The sequence below is a fragment of the Callionymus lyra genome, chromosome 3 (assembly GCF_982586985.1).
Source record: "Callionymus lyra chromosome 3, fCalLyr1.hap1.1, whole genome shotgun sequence".
Classification (NCBI taxonomy): Eukaryota; Metazoa; Chordata; class Actinopteri; order Syngnathiformes; family Callionymidae; genus Callionymus; species Callionymus lyra.
This window is the reverse complement of record NC_141820.1, coordinates 26467013-26487555: the sequence shown is the minus strand read 5'-3', so window position 1 is coordinate 26487555 and position 20543 is coordinate 26467013. Positions and strand designations below refer to the sequence as shown.

General features: G+C 38.1%; 1 protein-coding gene across 2 annotated transcripts; it reads left to right on the top strand.

Annotated features, from left to right (window-relative positions):
* The first annotated feature begins 4133 nt into the window (after nt 1-4133).
* Nucleotides 4134-11308, top strand: LOC148084035 (transmembrane protein 53-like). 2 transcript variants are annotated; one of them, XM_087785863.1, is made up of 3 exons: nt 4134-4228; nt 5580-6103; nt 10658-11308. In XM_087785863.1, the coding sequence occupies exons 1-3, from the start codon at nt 4203-4205 to the stop codon at nt 11014-11016; spliced, it is 909 nt and encodes a 302-aa protein (XP_087641989.1). In that variant the 5' UTR covers nt 4134-4202; the 3' UTR covers nt 11017-11308. The 2 variants fall into 2 exon arrangements, with proteins under 2 accessions (XP_087641989.1, XP_087641990.1); XM_087785864.1 differs by lacking the exon at nt 4134-4228 and adding an exon at nt 5363-5479.
* The last annotated feature ends 9235 nt before the right edge of the window (nt 11309-20543 follow it).

Genomic DNA, 20543 nt, shown 5'->3' with positions numbered 1-20543 from the left:
TTGTTTTTACACTCAGACATAAGTATTTCATGACCTACGAGCCCTTTGGTCACCACAACTGTTTCTCTTGTCATTTCCACCACTTAATGGGTTCATAAATTATTCAGGTTTGCCTCAAATTAACATGTCCTACTGGTTCATGAATCAAGCTTGGTGTTTTGTGTTACAACATACAATAAAAACAACACAATAAAAATGCCATATATATAAATTGCTTGAATGAGAACATTAAATTAAAGAGGATGTTAATAATGCCACGCTACTGATGTTCAGTTATGGTTCAGATGATCCAGAGATGTTTTGTTGAGTCCAACTGGATAACATTGTAACTCACAATAATATATATATATCTATATATATATCTATATATATAAAATGTTATGAAAATAAATAAATCAGACAGTAATACATCCAAAGCAGGAGGTTTGTTGTTAGCTTAGCATCAATAGCATTGCTGTTTGTGTACATCTTTTCGTCCTTTTAAAAGATAAAAATGAATAATATTGAACAACATAAGATGTGATAATTAAGACATCAAGTTATCCTGTCAAGAGGAGACGCGTCAGCTTTCAGTATTTTCTGTTCTTTCGTTGAATTTTCCTTGGCGTCTCTGCTACTTCCACTACACAGTCATGAAAAAATGTTGATACTTTAGTGAGAAATGTACGTTAGCAGAATCTAACTGCGTTTAACATGACGTTTTTGAAAAACCCTATTTTGTCTTTATTTTTTTACTCTTAGGTTTTCCATCAGTTTTCTATATTTCAATGAAGTACAATCCAAAGACGCTTTTATTGAACGGCGTCCAAATGTTGTGTTGTAGTGTTTCTATTGTTGTTTAACTTGAGACACGGAACAATAGTGTTGACGCTCTGGCACTGAACTCACCTTCTACACACTCTCAAACAGTCACGCAGGTCTGACATCACACTTTGTCTCGAGCGCCGACTCTGACAGAAGGTCCGGCGGACCCTCGTCTCCATGATCCCCTGGTATTTCCCTAAATATAGCAAATAATCGACTCCCTCCGCGCCCAAGGAAACATCATTTCCTGAAGAGAGAATTGTGATGTGATGAAGGCCCCCCCCCCTCGCCTCCAGCTCGACTCGCTCCCGTCGGCACATAATAACAAGTTTGACCTTGACTCTCCTTGAAGAGTTCAAGTCAGATGTGCTTCGAGGCACCAATCCGACTTTATTATGTCCTCACAGTTGATTCCCAGATGAACCTCGGTCACAGCTCGTGCCCTTTCGCACAGATCCCGAGCGATGCCGTGTTTTCAGAAGCCCGTGTACTTTCTCAGCATCGCCGACGTCTGATAGGAAGTTTTACGGCTGATTTGCATCCTCTCAGGAGACTTTGTTGAGTCTCAGACACAGGTTTGATTTCATTAAAGTGTCCCCACGAGATTGCGGCACCATTGTTGAGCAAGAGCACGAACCGCTAATGGCCTTGTTTTCTTGTCCATAACGATTAATATCCTCACAGATCCTGTCAGGATGATGATGCTGCCCATCCCAATATTCTCAATAATAGAATAATAATAGATTATTACGCCCCACAAATCTCAAAATAAATATTAATTCATGAAAATCTTAATTACTCAACATTGTTACAGTAAATGAGAGTCCCTTCCTTTCCTAGTGTGTGTGCACGGGTGTGTGTGCACGAGTGTGTGCGCATGCTGGCCCATGCCAACGGAACGTTTTGGGACAAAGGCAGATTGTGGAGGTCAGAGAAAGTTAAACTTTGTCTGGAAACTCAAACAATGGAGTCCATCAATAGAGGATTATTCTGTCATACGAGTGGGCCGGAGTAGAGCGGTGGAAGTAAAGTACTTTCAAAGTAAGTTGAAATTGAATCTGCCTATAGGGTATGTTGAGAAAAAATAATGATATCAATGAAAATAATGGGAAAATAGAAAAGTACTCAGGGAGTGGAAAACCCTGCCAAGAAGGTCATTTACACCTATACTGAGATTTCTAACCAGTGTTGTTGTCCTTTTTTAGCATTTGAAATACTTATAAATGCCAGTGTTTTTTTCAAAAAAGATCAATTGGACAGCAGGGGGCAGTAGTGTTCTGGAACATACCAACACAATATAAGTAAGTAAGTAAGTAAGTAAAATATTATTATTATTATAATTAGTATTTATAGAGCACTTTTCTAGACCAGGGTCACAAAGCGCTTAAACAATAAATAAAAAAAACAATAAAATAAATACTTAAAAGGTCAAGATAACACCGAGATGAACACAAGAGTCTCAGAAAATCAAGGAAAAGCCTGAACAAATAAAAATGTCTTGAGAAAACCTGGAGCTACAGTGAAGGAGCTTGACGGTAATCCGGATAAAAAATAGATAAAATAAAATAAAACTATCCCAGCTTCATTGTTTTGTTCCATTATTAATTATTTCAACTTTAATTTGAATAGGTTGTTTATATTTAGAACAGATAGACAGACGGATCAACGTCTGCAAAAACGTAATGAATACATTATTCCATATTATTAATAATATCATAAATATATACAGAATAGATCTATATATTTAATCGGTTCAATATAAATTGAAAAACTAGTAAAAACCTAACATTATCTCTAACTCAAAGGCAGACAGTATATACGTACAAAACTATCTCTCACAGGAAACATGAGTCAGATTCATTTTAAATAAAATAAATGACGAGAACTTGTTTTCATTCCTTGAGGCTCAATCTACTTAATCATCTACTTGTTTGTCCTCCATTACCAGATATTCTGTTCCTATGATATAAGTCTTACTGGAAGTCTCTGTAGAATTTCTGACATCAATAATCTCAGTTTCCAATCTAATCTCAAACACAGGCATCTTAACTGGTCACAAGATCAACATTTTTATACTTTGATTCTGAGCCCAACCATAGAGCGGGCGACATTAAAAGCCTGGTGGACCGTGAGTTTTACACGTCTTGAGAATCCACATCCCTGTAACAGAAGGTCGTAGGTCACGGCCAAAGTGAGAAGCAGGACGAGCAAGTCATGGCAAAGGATCAACAAGGCAGGCAGCAATAAGAACAGTGAACTAGGCCCGAGGTAAACGATGTAATCTGGCGGGGATTATGGAAACCAGGGCAGGTATATTTGGACAGCGTGAACAGAGAATGAGAAAGGGGTTAGTGGAACAGAGTGATTTAAAACTCACGTCACATGCAGGGAAAATATATTAATTTACACGAACAGTATTGATGAAATAAGTGTATACATTATCACGACTTGTAGATCCAAATCTGTCACTCAAAAGCATTTCTACTCAACTTTGAATCTCTGTGTATTTGGAAACATGCAACATTCATACGCCAAATCGAGGTTAAAAGTGGTAATAAATGCCTAATGTTTGACGTTTTCTACTCATAGATGGAAGCACAGCAAACATCCAAATACATTTCCTTCCCTGTCAAGTTTTTGGGAACATGAGGCAACAGAAAACATGACTAAAGCAACTGGAAGAAAAACGCTGTAAGGGAATTTTCCATTGAGTAGAATGGAAGGAGCAACATGCCACCCCTTCACTCTTTCTGTCAGCCTCCCCTTTCCTCTCCCCTTTCTTTCTTCTGCACCTCAAGACCCTTCCATCTTCATTTCACTCTGACAATAGTGGCCTCCATGAAACAATACAACAAGGAAAGGCAGGGTTTGTGTGGTCGATACATGGTGGCTGCAGAGGAAAGGAAAAGATTCTAAGGGGTTGAGGAAGGACGGTGGTTTGGAAAAGAGTTTAATTCCTTAAAAAACAACAACTTTGCTTTCCTCGTGTGACGTAGTTTTCCAAAGCGTGAACTCCTCACTATTATATAGTGAATTCGAGTATTCCTTCTTTGTGCGGCGTTAGCACCACCCGGTGGCAGTTTAAGATATTGCACTCGTTTGATTCGTTAATGCATTTATAATTAAATTAATTATATTAAAAGTTTCCCCTTAACTATAATTCTCAGTCATTTGCTTTCATTAAGTGTCGTTTAACATATTAACTAAATGTAAGATATAGGACGAGGGACCTTTCTTTTATTTGCTTCTTCTTTGTTTCATCATTTGGAACTTTTTTACAAATACTGACGTCAACACTTAAACGAAATAGAAAAGGACGATTTGTTTATTCACACTTTGGTTCCGTGTTCGAGAGAAAGAAATTGAATCATTATTATATTAACAGCGAAGTTCTTAAGATGGCATTTTCTACATTGAAGTCAAGGTAAATATCCTATTATTTTCCAATCAAAATGATGTTACATTTATTGCATAAAGCTCTGTGTGAGTGTGATCGAAAAAAAAAAGACTGACGTTCTCTTATTTTGAACTCTTCTACATCCGGTCACTGGACCCGGTTTCGCTTTTATTGCGTCAGTTATTTTCATTATGTTGTTTAGAGATAAATGAACAAACGACCATTTCTTTAATATGATTATTTTGGATTGTAAAAATTGTAATTTCTTTTCGAGAACAATTCACTAATCACGCTTTTTCTGTATTTTAATATCTGCTCTTAAAGATAAGTCACAAGGACGAAATTACATGGATCGGAATCTATTATTATTATTATTATAAATAATAATTTTAGTTTTTATTTATTTATAGAAAGATCGAACAACCATTCGTTTTTTCTTTTTTAAACATCTGTTCATAGAGGGAAATTGCAAGACCCCCCAAAAAAATAAATCATAATCCTAAACGAAATCAACAATTAATCTCTTAACTATTTAAAGTAAATCCAACGAAATGTAAAACGTGTCGCGATGTCACATGATGCGCGCGCACATTATCGACTGACGTGCTCTTATTTTGAAATCTTCTACATCCGGTCACTGGACCCGGTTTCGCTTTTATTGCGACAGTTATTTTCATTATGTTGAGTACAAATTAACAAACGACCATTTCATTTAATATGATTATTTTGGATTGTAATAATTGTTTAAAAAAAAATAAAAATAAAAGAGAAAAATTAAATAATCACTATTTTTCTGTATTGTAATATCTGCTCTTAAAGATAAGTCACAAGGACGAAAGGACCTGGATCGGAATCTATTATTATTATAAATAATAATTTTATCGATTTATTTGTAGAAAGATTGAACAACTATTCGTATTTATTTTTAAAACATCTGTTCATGGAGGGAAATTGCAAGACCCCCCGAAAAATAAATCATAATCCTAAACGAAATCAACAATTAATCTCTATCTATTTAATATAAATCCAACGAAATGTAAAACGTGTCACGATGTCACATGATGCGCGCGCACATTTTCTCCCCACTCTCGATAGAATGCGCGCGCAGCTCAGTGACGCCACACGCTCTCCATAGAAACATCGAGCCGGCAAAAGGAAAAAACTCTTCCGCAGCTTTTCTGCGTATCTTCCGGAGCCGGTTTTTTTTTGGTCGCTTCTATAAAGCGGGGCCTGTCCTCGAAGGGGTCTGGTCATGGGGAACCTCCCGCTGTCCACCGGGTAAGAGAAGGACTCTCTTGAATGCGGGTCACAGTGATGAGACACAGGCTGGTGTTTATGTCGTTATTTGCTTGTAACATATATTTGTTTTTATTTCCAGGCTCTTCACTGCAGATGCTGCTCCTGCTCAGCACGGCAGGTACAGAACCCAGAGGATCAGCAAAGGCATCACTTGCTACTATGCCCCGGGTCTGGGTGTGGACGCGCCATCCCATAATGTCCCGCCGTCCTCCTCCCCCCAATCATCTGACCCACTTTCCCAGTCCACCGGTCGCCCCCTTCTCCTCTTCCTGTCCTGGCTGGGCGCCAGCCCGTCCACGGTGTCCAAGTACACGGACATGTACCTGCGGCGGGGCATGGACGTCCTGCTGGTCCAGAGCGGCGTCCTGCACTTCCTGTGGCCCCGCTGGGGGCTGGAGTACGGGTCGGAGGTGCTGAGGGTGCTGGAGGGGCCCCAGTTCTCCGGGCGCCCCATCCTGGTCTACGCCTCGTCCCTGGGCGGGTACACGTTCACCCAGGTGCTGACCCACGTGGCCCTCCGGCGGGAGTGCAAGGTGCCGCAGATGGTGGTGGGTCACATCTACGACAGCATCGTGGCGGGGTCCCTGGAGCACATGGCCACAGGTGAGGGGGGACGGCGATGGAAAATGGTTCGAGCTCTCAGCTGTGTTTAGTGGGGTCACGTGAGCCGCAACTATAAATACTTTATGGAGAAGGTGTGAGCACAGAGGTCGTATTACAGGTTTAGAGCTTGTATTAAGAGCTTTGTTGGCTCCTGAATTACACCTGATATCTGCATTTTCACATCACATGACCCCCAGAAAACCACTCATGAGGACCTCACAATTATCCCCCCCCCTTTTTTATTGACCTTTGTATGACCTTTGACCTTAGCGGGGGAAAGTCTTGCCCTTTGACTGTATTACAGTCACAAGGTCAAAGATCATGTTGGAACTCATTTAGTATTTATTCCTATAAGTCAATATAAGTCTCCAAACTGGACTTTTATTTAAGGTTTTTGTTTTAGGACTTTAATACGTCGCTTTTGTCATTTTTTGTTGTAAGTATGAAGAAAATTTGCTTTTGTCCACTAAAACACAAAATTTCATTTTTTTATGGAGAGCTAAGAAACATATTTGTAATACTTACTAAAAAGCTATTGTGACATTTTCAACTTAAGGAATTCTGTTTATTTCTTAAATCCTCTGCTTAAATAATGCAGTTTACAGCGAAGGCTGAAAAGAAAATAGCAGAGGTATCACAAGATTCATGCATTCATTTTAATTAAAAAAGAATTAGATAATTATAGAAAAAATATTTCGAATAAAAAGGGCTTTATTTTGTATTTCTTGATAAATACAATTGGTATAGAATTCAATAAAATAATAATTTTCAACTTGATTTTATATTTTTTCTCCTCCTCTAATATTTTTTTTTAACTTGATGTCCCCTCACAAGAGCCACTGCATAAAATGTGGCCCTTGAAATGTAATTCCCGACTACAGATTGAGACACATTGAGGGACACTACTGACAACATCTTTATTTCAACATTACACCCATTTTAGTGCAAAGAAGACGACAGGATTGTCAGTAAAATACTTCTACAGCAGCTCATAATACAAAGTTCCAGTTATAATAGCATTTAAAATGATAAACAAAATAAAATAAAAGAGGATGATTAAAAACACAACAATGATAATAGAAATTATGATTATAATGATAATAATAATTACATATTTATTCTTCACAAACTGCCGTCATTTGAGTTTATGAGTTCACAAGAAGTATATTAAACACACATTACACAATTAAATCATAATAAGACATTCAGTACATTATTTAAAAATATACAAAATAATACAAGACAATCAATAAGTAAGGTAAGGTAAGGTAAGGTAAAACTTTATTGATCCCTCAGGAGGTCTCCTTTGGGAAATTGTTTTTTACCAATAGCCAGCAATTTTTCATAAACAATAGAAAATAATACATAAAAAATAAAAAAAGAAGAACATAAAGAGGAAGAACAAGATGACACAATCTAAGTCTAAAGACAAAGACAAAGGACATAGGTCAAGGAAAGAAAAACAACAAAGACAAAGGACATAGGTCAAGGAAAGAAAAACAACAAAGACAAAGGACATAGGTCAAGGAAAGAAAAACAACAAAGACAAAGGACATAGGTCAAGGAAAGAAAAACAACAAAGACAAAGGACATAGGTCAAGGAAAGAAAAACAACAAAGACAAAGATACAAAGACTAACATGGAACAGAACATCCTCAGAAAGTACAGTCTACTCTGAACCTTCTTATATACATGGTCTGTATTGCAGGACCAGTCCAGTTTACTGTCCATCCACACACCGAGGTACTTATAGTTGTCCACTATCTCCACCTCGTCGCCTCTGATGGACACTGGACGTGGCTTTATCCTGGACCTCCCGAAATCCAAGACCAGCTCCTTGGTTTTTGAGGTGTTCAGCTGCAAGTGGTTCCTCTCACTCCAGTCCACAAAGTCACGTATCAGACTCCTTTACTCGTCTTCGCTGTTGTCTCTGATGCATCCAACAATGGCAGTGTCGTCAGCATACTTCTGGACGAGACTCAGCTCTGAGTTGTAGCAGAAGTCTGAAGTGTAGATGGTGAAGAGGAGAGGGGCCAGTACTGTCCCCTGAGGTGCTCCTGTACTGCACACCACAGTGTCAGACTTGATGTCCTTCAGCCTGACATACTGTGGTTGATCAGTAAGATAGTCCGTAATCCAGGAGACCAGACCAGGGTCCACATGCATCTTAGTCAGTTTGTCCTGCAGCAGAGTGGGTTGGATAGTGTTGAAGGCACTAGAAAAGTCCAGGAACAGGATTCTCACTGAACCGCTTCCTTTATCCAAGTGGGAGTAGGTCCGATGCAGGAGGTGAAGGATGGCATCTTCCACACCAACTGCTGGCTGGTAGGCAAACTGCAGGGGGTCTTGCGCGTGCTGGACTTGTGGCGTGAGATGTTTGAGGACCAGCCGCTCCAGTGTCTTCATCAGCTGCGAAGTCAGTGCCACCGGTCTGTAATCGTTCAGCACACTCGGTCTGATCTTTTTAGGGACTGGAACGATACAGGAAGTCTTCCACAGAGTTGGTACTTTCCCCAGCCGTAGACTGAGGTTGAAGACATGCTGGAGTGGCTCAGCTAGTTCAGCAGCGCAGGTCTTTAGCAGTCGAGCAGACACCTTATCAGGACCAGCAGCCTTCCCTGGACGAATCCTCCGAAGTACATCCTGTACCTGGAGTGAGGTGAAGCTGGGAAGTGGTTCTGTGGAGCTGGGGGGGGCACAAGAAGGTGGGGCAGGTCCTGAGGCGGGCAGCAGTGAGGGTGAGGTGACCTGCTCAGACCTGTTGAAAAAGTTGTTCAGTCCATTTGCCTCATCCACCGTGTCCACTGCAGTCAGAGAGGCCTTGGTCTTGTGTCCAGTGATGGTTTTAACACCATCCCAGACCTCTCTTATTTCTTCTCGGCTCAGCTTCTCCTCCAACCTCCTCCTGTAGGTGTCCTTTGCCTCCTTCAAGCATCGCTTCACCTCCTGCTGAGCTGACCTCATGGCGTCCCTGTCTCTGCTCCTGAATGCCACTTTCTTCCTGTTAAGGACATCCTTGACCTCCTTTGTTACCCACGGTTTATTATTAGGGTAACAGCGGACAGTCTTAGTAGGGGGCGACAACGTCCAAGCAGAAATTTAAATAATCTGTTAGACAGTGTGTCTGTCCCTCGATGTCCTCACCATGAGACCTCAGCAGCACATCCCAGTCTGTTGTTTCAAAGCAGTCTCTGATGGCGTCCTCCACAGCTGGTGTCCACTTTCTGATTGTCTTAGTGGTCAAAGTCTGTCTCTGCACCAGAGGAATGTACTGTGACTGAAGGTGGACCAGGTTATGATCGGACCTTCCAAGTGGAGGAAGAGGTTTGGCTCTGTAGGCGTCCTTCAAGTTGGAATAAAGAAGGTCAATTGTCCTGTTATTCCTGGTGGGACAATCCACGGCCTGATGGAAAGTAGGCAGAGTAGAGTCCAGGTTGGCATGATTAAAGTCTCCAGAGATGATGATAAACGCGTCAGGATGTTGATTCTGAAGTCGAGCTGTCATTGTGTGGATCTTCTCACAGGCAGATGCAGCCGCAGCGCTCGGAGGAATGTAGACACACAGCGCGATCACGTGACTGAACTCACGCGGTAGATAATATGGACGCATGCTGACAGCCAACAGTTCTAAATCTTGACAACACGAGACTTTCTTCACAGTAACGTGTCCCGTTACTACTTTAAACTACTAGTATAAGACTATAATATTTCTATTAAATATATATAGAGTTAATTATTGTAGTTTTTAAATTATTATTATCAAATTCAAATTCAAAGTGTTTATTGTCATATACATCGAGAAACACATTTCCCTATGCAATGAAATTCTTTCTTTGCCGTCCCTCCACAAATATCGGCATAACAAAAAAATAAAAATAAATATACATAACAAAAAAAAGTCAAGATAAAATAACAATAAAAAATAATAATATAAGAAAGGGAGGGGAACTGTACATGTGATGGATTTAAAGTGACATGTGACAACAGTGCAGTGTTCAGCTGTTCATGATTCTTATTGCAGTGGGGTAGAAAGAGTTTCTCAGGCGTGTGGTCCTGCATTTTGCACTAATTTTTATTATTTATTATGGTAGTTACAGTATTATTACATCTTTTGAAATCATTTTTCACAAGTATTTTTTCTAACAAAAAACGTATTCTAAAAAGGTAAGAGATTCAAAATAAACGCAGCAGAATGTTTGAGCCCATGACATTTATTGAAATATTTTACCTGTTGATATACAGTTTTTATATTCAAAGTAAATAGTTAAGAATGTATTTATGCTGTACTCTTTTGGTTTGTATTAGAATCTGTTTATTTCTGTGTATTATTTACTTTTAAAAATAAAAAATACATTATTATTTTCATATTAAAACCGATTTAAAGCTGAATTTCTTGAATTTTTCCTTCAGATCAAATTGAAAATTCACCCAAAAATAATCAAACTCTGGTCAAATATTCTTATTAAATCCTTTAATTATTTAACATAAGTTAAATATTTCTGTAGCCACTAACCCGTCGAAGGCTCCACTCATGTCCCGTTGTTTCATCGCCAGGCCTGGGAAAGACGTTGCTGCCGTGCTTGGAGAGTCTGGTGAAGAACACGGCCATGCTTTACTTCTGGCTCTTCAGGAGCAGCACCGCCGACTTCTACCACCACGGCATCCAGGTCTTCAACGACAACCCCATCACGGCGCCGGCTCTGTTCTTCCTGAGCGACGACGACGCGCTGTGCGACACCGGGGTCGTGGAGAAGGTCGCGGAAAGGTGGCGGGCGAGGGGCGTCCGCGTCAAGACCAGGAGGTGGAAGGAGTCCATTCACGCGGCCCACATGAGATGCCACCCCGAAGACTACCACAGCACTCTGGACGTGTTCTTGAACTCACTGGCCTTATCCTCCTCCGCCACAACATGAACTGAATCCTGTTGAAGACACTTGGTTTGCACTGAAATACTATGAATGATTAGTAAAGTATATCGCTCTAAATTTATGTCCATTTATTTAACGTGAGGATAATTGCAATGTTTTTACCGCATGTTTGCACTGCTCTTGAGGAACTTGACCCGTCCACTATACCTGCCTTTTATTAACATGGTTAAAATAACTATTGTAATTTCTAATTTAATTGACAATTGTGTTCTCAGTTTGTAGCCAGTGATTATAACTCCTGATCTGACGTGAATAAAAAGTTCCGTTTTGTGATTTCTACCCGTGTTGTGTGGGTTTACTCCGGGAACTCCGGTTTCCTCCCACAGTCCAAATACAAACAGAGGTTGATTGTGAATTTTGGGGAAATTATCCGTTGGTATGAGTGTGTGTGAGTGAATGGTTGTCTCATTTTGTATGGCCTGACAAAAGACATATTTTCTTCATTCTTGGAAGTTCTGAATTTGAAAACCAAAGGTATCAAGGCAAAGTTACAAAAATGGTAAAATAATCTGTAACTATTAGGATTCTGTATTGGCAAGAATCTGCTGTATCACAATACAGGGTCAATGATACGATATATTTACTTTTTATTACTTTAGTAACAAGTATATATGTGTAGTATTGTAAAGTATACACATGACTCTTGACAAAGTCGTAACTGCTTTCATTTGTTTTGAAACCAAATTACAGTTTTTAAAGTCCGCTGGAGTCGCCTGTATCGTCTTGTCCTAAGTAGTCACCGGGATCAGGTGGGATTTTCTTGTTTCTTGATCAGTGATAGATTTAATGACTGCTCCCATCTAGTGGCCGGAAGTTAAATTGCAACACAAAAATTAACAAACACTGTGATTATTTGCATGTTATAGTAAATCATAAACAAAAGACACTCCATCAAACACAGTGAGAGAGGAAGATTGTTCGAAAGCTCAGGAGCAACAGCCTGGAAGGATTTCTCTCCTCTGGTCCTGAACCATCAGTAGATTCTGATCCATAGACCTAAGAGCCCGAGCTGGGGTGTAAGGCTGGTTTAGATCAGTGATGTAAGGAGGAGCCTGACCATGAATAGATCTGAAAGTAAGAACCAGAATTTTAAAGTTGATCCTGAAAGAAACTGGCAGCCAGTGAAGAGATTTAAGGATCGGAGAAATGTGAGTTCTTCTGCTAGAGCGGGTCAGAATTCTTGCTGCAGAGTTCTGAATCAACTGCAGGCGAGACAGCTCCTTCTTGTTAAGACAAGGAAATAAACTGTTACAATAGTTACATAATAATAATACAATTTTTCACAGTCGAAGGAAACAGTTTCTGGTCAGTTTTCTGCAGTGTTGTACTAGAGACATGTCTTTGTCAATATATATTTTAACTGTGTTTTGTTTTTGTTTGTTAAATCGCCTTGTTTCCCTGGTATAGAAAGGCGCTTTACAAATAATCTTTACTTACTTATACTTAATAAAACAAAACATATTTTTCTTACCCCCAATTTTCATTTTATATTATATGTTTTAATCGAAATGTTAAATATCAATACAGTGCGATGAATAAAAATATCGAATACATCAATGTAGCCCTACTCATTTCTTTCATGTAACATGCAAGATTTACTGAAAAAAATATCTTGGAGGTGTGAGTTCAATTCCCACTTCTTCGAATCTTATCCCAATACTTTATATTACTATATACTATACTGCTGTCAACGTCGATAGCAACATGGATAATTCCTGTTTAAATGCATGTGGTTCTTTTTTGCAAACTTCTACAACACTGTATGACAAACACTGTCCTCTGAAAAAAAATACAAAAATCAAAATAAGTAGGTGAAACCATGGCTTACAAAAACATTGATAAACGATAATAAAAAAAAGAAAACACTCTGTACAAACAGATCATTAAAACTGGGACGGTCCAGTCAGAAATGAGATACAAAAGGTACAGAAACAAGCTAAATAACATTCTAAATAAATGCAAGAAACAATACTACAGCAATCTTTTAGCAGAAAACGTGAATCAAAGGAGACGTGATAAGGACGGAGACAGAAATTCAAGGTCAATGCTTCTCACTCCAGTGAAGGACACAGAGATTAGACACCTGGTGAGCAAATGCGTAGCAAAAACATCCAGTGACGTAAATGATCTGGATATGAAACTGACTAAAAAGGTCTTATCTGGTATCATTGCTCCGCTCACTTACATTCTCAATCTCTCATTTCAAACTGGGACAATTCCCACCAAAATAAAAGTTGCCAAAGTTGTTCCTCTGTTTGAAAAAAAGGTGATAGACATGAGTTTAACAACTACAGAACAAACAGACTAGACGACTTCATCAACAAACACAAATGCCTATGTAGATAGATAGATAACCGAGTCTGTGGAAATCATTACTGACGCCATTGACCAAAAACTACACTCAATAGGAATTTTCATAGACCTGAAAAAAGCATTTGACACCATTAACCATGATATTTTAACAGCTAAACTGGATAGATATGGCATTAGAGGTGAAGTACTGGATTGGGTCAAGAGCTACATACACAAGAGATCCCAATATAACAAACAAAACACAACTTGTTTGGACATAGTCTGTGGGGTCCCACAGGGGTCAGTTCTGGGGCTAAAACTGTTTATACTATGTATAAATGATACAAAGTCTCAAACATTCTGAAATGAATACTATTTGTGGATTATACTAATATTTTCTGTCCTGGCAGTAACTTGAACCAACTCGTGGAAACAATAAATCAGGAAATGGCGAAGCTTCATGTGTGGTTTAAATTTAAAAAAATTATCATTAAATCTAGCGAAAACTAAAGACATGCTATATGGTAAAAAAGGCTGCAACAAGTGTACTAACATTCAAATAAATAGAGTGAATATTGAAAGGTCAGTAAGAATAAAGTACTGGGAATGTAACATATAAAGTTGGAAGCCACACATCAGACACTTAAAAAGTAAGTTGGCCTGAGGCGTCTCCATATTATGGAAGGGCACAGAAAATAGTAAATCAAAAAGCACTCCATATTTTGTACTGCGCACTAATCTCTCGACACCTGCTATACTGTGCTGAGATCTGGGGTAATACATACAAGTGTTCCATAAACTCCTTGCTAATACTTAAAAAAAGAAGCTTTGATAGTCTTACATCATGCTACAGGGCACAAACAAAACAATTATACATCAAATCCAACATTCTTAAGTTATATGACTTAATAAACTACCGCACTGTACAAATGATGTACTTGCTGCTAAAAAAAAGCCTCCGTAGTAACGTGGGGAAACTATTTCATGACAGAGAGGAGAGACACAATCTTAGAGGAAATATGAATTTCAGGCAAAGGAGGATATGTACTACTTTAAAATCCTTTTTCTTTATCGGTCACAGGTGTTAAACAATGGAATGTACTAGAAACGGATGTCAAACATTCAGCAACACTTAATGCCTTCAAGAAAAAGTTAAAAAATTCAACCATTGACTGGTACAAAATGGTACATGATGGTTGATAAAGGTCAGAGAAGCTAATCAGACATGGTGTTGAGACGGTATGAGCTGATAAAGAAAGATCATTCTGTAACTAAACAATGAGTTGAGCCTGAGAAACTTGTAAATCCACACACTAAGCACAATCTATTGGTTCACGACTTTAGCTCTGTCGATTGGACCAATGGGTGACTTTGTGACATCTACTGCTGTGATACGTCATACGTCCCAAAGTAAAATAAGGGCAAGTAGAAGATATGATTATGATTATGATTTTATTCTGAGGGTAATGGGGGCGGGACTAAATAAGCTTCTGCTTCTCCCGATTTTCCCTTTTGGGACATGCATGTAACATGTGAACTAGAGTGATGTTTATGATTTAAACTGACATGCCCGAAAAAAAACAATATTCATTCATTCAATCATAATCATGTAGCGTTTTTTGTTTGGTTATTTTGGTATCGTTTCATTCTCTTCCTGTGTTGTTTCCAGTGTGTGTCTCAGTATGATTGTCTAAGTGTTTTCACCTGGTGTTAGTAAATCCTCCTCCCTTCTTATTCTCCACCAACCTTTTCCTTGTACCAGTGTGTCTTCCATCGTTGGTGAGTAAATGATTCAATCACGTTTTTGTAGAAGTTCAGTAGTTTTGATTCCACGTTTGTGAAGACATTTAGTTCTCGTAGTATAGAAGAAGGAACCAGCGGTTGTCGACTGGAAATGAGTGAACCCAGACCAGGTCAACCGGATGATGGATTTTATTAACTGTGGGACGAATACCCAGCAGATAATTCACAAGCAATCCGTACAAGCTTACACTGTCAACATCATCGAATTGTCACAGAGTTCGCACTGGCTTTATACACGACACAGTCCGGTCCGCCTCCGGACCTTACTTGGCATGACATGACATATGTTAATTTGACATGATATTCTTGACTCTTGGCCAGGACGATTTCACAAGATGTTTTCCAATCTCATTATATAAGCTGTTTTCCCAAACTCTCAGTGTGTGTGTGTGTGTGTGTGTGTGTGTGTGTGTGTGTGTGTGTGTGTGTGTGTGTCTGTAACATCCTTGCTATGACACTCTGGACACTCGGCCAGGTTGATCTGACACGATGTCAGTGATCTTGGACCAATAACTCTTTTCGCCACAACAGTAGTTTTATGGAGACTTTTGTTATTGTATTTAAAACTAGGAGACTGTGTGCTGCCTTCACTAGTTAGTTCCCTTGAAACGTAAAACATCCGTTGATTGTTTTGAACTGTTGACTTGTGACAATATTTAAGACTTGTGTACTTTCCAACTCTTGAGTAACGCATGTCACCTCACCTTTTCATGTTCTAGTTGTAAAAAAAATATAACTTGTATTACACAAAAAACATTGACTCATAATATTTTAAAGAATTCACTCGCCTCTTATTTGTAACTGCTGTTGAAATATCATGCTACTTTAATCATCGTCAAATATGTCTGAAAAGGCAACTAAAAGCTGGTTAAAACTGTAGTAGAACACAACTTTGTCTTGATATTAAAGATTCTTCTGGTCCAGTTAAAGGAGCAGAATGGAAAGAAAATGAATGTTTTATTTAATAATATAAAGATATTCTTTTAAAATTAACTCCAAGAAAGACAACATACACCAATTTGTACATTGGTGTCTGTTGAAGTGTGTGTGAAAAACTCCTGTTTAACATGATCTTACTATGGAGGACTGACAGGAAGGCAAATTTACAAACAAAATGTAAAATTTATAGAAATTGTATATTTGTTTTTGAACTTCTAAGCCACCGTACAAAATCGCTAAATAACACACAATTTCACCGTTAAGGTGACAACTACTCTTCAAATAGTGTCCATAATAACTACACACACACACAGGGTGAAATAAACAAGCTTAAAATCCATATCGTGGTAGTTTTATTTTAATCTTAGAAGCAAGATTCCTTCTATGAACTGATATATTTTGATTTCTAAATCCGTTAATGCTATTGAACATCGTGTAGTTTATAGGTTATACTTAAACCTCTTGAGGGCGCTGTTCACCCGGAAAATGTCTCTTGAATATACAGTTTAAAAAAGAGTGTGTGTATTAATACTGTTAACTGTTGTGAACTTTAAAAAGGAAATAATATTTATATAAAAATAAAAATAATAATAACAAAATAATTGGGACAGTGGCGTTTGTTAGTGAAGGATATTTGGCGCGAGGCAGAGGAAAGTGGACGACAGTCATTGTCTAAATATATCTGACCGTCATGTGGTGGGTCAGTGTGAGGATGCTGGCAGGACAACAATGGCAGATATCGGTCAGTGTGCAAGAATAGCAACACATGTGTCGAGAGTGTTGACCTACAACAGCGACAGCAACACATTATTGATCCACAAAGTGTGTTAAAAAAAACTTCCACCACCAGTGCAACAGTGGAATATATATATACTTTTACCCCTTACATGATGATGTAAGTCAGGGTTTTGATTCTGCGGCAACTCAGCTCCTGCTGCTTTCTTCCTATAGAATAAACACACATGGAGATGGATAGAAAAGTTTGAATCCTTCTTGTGAGGAATGTGTGGAAAGAGGAATGAAACAGATTTAAAAAATAAATATATCATAAGCCCATGATTTAAAGGTTAATCAACTTGTATCTGAAACAAATGTCCAAAAATATATACATTTTTACTCATGTATTTAACAATTTATTATTTTAATAAAAAATTCAAACGACAACTGATAATTCTTTTACAACCAAAAATGGATATTCTGATCATACCGATCCGTTATTTTTTGATTCCCATGTTTTCAACTTTGGAGAAAATTATGTTTAAAGTGAAAAATAAAACTATACCAGGCAGTGTCAATAAGTTTGTTTGAGTCAATGTTAGACATATATTGAGAGCTGGATCTAAAAACACAAAAATATTTATTTCATTTAAACTCAAAAATAACATTGTTCTTTTAGAAAAAACATTATGTTCATTTACTGTATATTTGAAATGTATGTTTACATTTGGAAAAAATGAAAAATATATGAGTGTGTGTGTATACACAATATATATCTGGTACAGCACAAGTTGTATATTAGACTAGTATTAATCTTCTCCCTGAGCCTTTTTCAGTGAAATTGTAAAATATATTTTCTTTTCAATTGCTTAGAAGAATCAAATATGCCTGACAACAACAAAATGAACTCACAACTATCAGTAGTTTTCTCATTTTTTAATCTTAAGTCACAAAACGGAGACCAGAGTAAGAATAAAATAAAGTGCAAATTGTTTATTACGTTTTGTTAAATACGACTATTAATACTATTTACGAGTCACATAATCTGATTGTTAGATAAAAATAATTTGAATAAATGAATGCATTTTAACTGAAATTTAATGAGGTGAGTTGAGCTCTGTTTAAAGCATTAGCTCGCACATGCTAATAATGGCATCAAAACGTTACTTCTGATATTGATCATAAAAAACGAAAACAATGACATCATTTCGTTTTTATTATTGAAATGAAACAACAGGACAAAAGTTAAATGCAAAGTTTTGCTTTATTGAACAACATGAAAGCAGGAGAAGGAGATCCAGAGGAGTGTCCGGACCAGAGCTGAGAGGCGGAACATCTGGAGCCTCGTGCTAATATTTGTCAGTAACATTACAGTTACACCTGCTTGCAGGACCAACACGCCTCCAACCACTTCACAGATGCCTCCCTTTTTTTTTTTTGGGCACAAATACACAACACATGCTGCTGGGTTTTAATTAATAATAACATCCATGCTCACGACCACATGGATCCCAGTACCAGACGCAGATCTGTGTCCGGGAGGTTTAATGTGTTTCAGCCGACGTGTGTTTGAGAAGCTACTACAGCGACGTGATCTGGGATTACGTTCACAAGGTTTTGTGATTCATTAATCCGATACAGCAACGCTCTTTACACCCAAGAATACACGTTTTTATGAACACATTTGTTTCCTAATTCATCAGAACCTTTGTAGAAAAGTGTGATTCTTATATTTGTCGTTCAGTCGCAATAATACATGACATGGAAGATCTTAAAATCTAACATATCAATTTAGGTAAAAAGCCAAAAAAACATTTAACATTAGTGAAAATAGTGATGACAATACTTTAAACACACTTAATTTAATTGGTAAATTGAAGAATTGAATTGTAACATTAACTGTTCCTTCCTTTTTTTCACTTGCACTTTTCACTTAAGTGTTTTCTTTATGTATTTTGTGAGGAAGAAATATGAAGGAGAGATAATACAAAGTAGAAATAAAGACATTTAAAGGATCAATTCACGTCTAAAGAATTGGAAAGGCGGTACATTTGCAGTTTCATGTTTCATATAGCGAGATGGTTAACATGCCACTTGAACTTTCATCAGCCTGTTAACTCCAGTAGTGAGAAATACTTACTTCCAAATTTAGCTTCTTCACGCTCAGGTTCGATGCCAGAATCCATCGCAGATACTTTTTGGGGTAAGGGCTTCCTGGCTACTGTCTAAGGAACAGCAAGCCCAGACCGCAAAAAGACCCATGAAGGACAAATTCAAGAAGCTCAAGTCGCCACATCCTGCATCTGTAGTTGAACAATAACAAGAATATTAATAAACCTTTGGACCAAAACGAAAACTGTATAGAAGTAGAAGAAGACAGCATTCTAACAGAATTTGTGTATTTTAAGGTGTACTTCAAAGGTTGGACATAAACTACGTGTTCAACAAAATGCAGTTTTATATTTGAAATACAAGCTTTAACCGTGAAAGAAAATCCACAAGAGTAATGGACATTTTAATGTAAATCCACAATGAGGTGTAAACACAAGGTGTAAAAGAAAAAGAAACATAGAAATTCTTAACTCATTTGAACAAACTACCTGAAGTATTTATTTACATTTTCATTCATTTGATCTTTTATTGTTAATACTTTCAATTATTTCTGTGTTAAAATGTGTTTTTCTAGTCACACTGTAGCATACGTGTATAAGTGTACAGGTGTTTTTCCACCAAATTGGGATTATGTATATTACATATTTAACAAAAAATGATACATTTTAAGAAATGTATTTAATATATTTGAGAGAAACAAAAAATGGGGTTTTTATAGATTTTTTAAAATCGTTTCTATTCATACACTGTTGCACACACACACACACACACACAAGATAAATAAATAAATAAATATGTTGCAAAAGGTTATAAAATAAACTAAAAAAGGGATTTCTAAATCAAATAAAACACAATTGGAGACATCTTACATATCTTGGAAACAAACCATTCATTTGTCGAACCCATTTTTTAAAGTGTAATCTGGCAGTCACAGATTATAAATCTGACCGAGTGTGTCTTCACGTGTGGCGTTTTGATAAGGTTCTCTTCACGATCCACAATTCCTCAAGTAATCCCCCAAAATATCCGAGCTCAAAAAAAAAACCCTTTGAACGTCTCGCATGAGTCCACCTTGACACTTTTATTTTTGCATGACAACTGGAAACGAGGTGACGTGCGTCGCTTCAGTCATGATATAAAAAAAAGAAAGAAGCTAAAGCGTGAGGGCCCAGGTCAGGTTTAACGCTTGGGTAAAGATAAGATAAGATGGTGGGGGGACTTTCTCGCTGCAACACACACAGAGCCACATCTGGATGGTGGAACAGCAGACTGGACCATCTGTACACGTAGGCATCCTACATCACCACGTGCGTCATATGTGGTGGTAGTGCATGTGGGGAGGGATGGGGGAGAGGAGGGGAGGGGGGGGGGGGTCCCGTCACTTCTTCAATATGTGTCCCATAATTATAATGTGCTGGAAGAATAAATTTATATATATATATATATAGCGACGAGGGGTTACAGATGCTGGAGGAACATGTCAGTCCAGGGGTTGAGAGAAGGGCAGGAGGGGGGGATGTCCATCATCTATCTCAGGGAGCTGTCCGTGGTGCTGATGGTGAACGCCCTGCACTACACACGGGCTCCAGAAAATTGACACAATTAGTAAAATCATTTTCATGTGCCACTAAAAAAAACACACACACACA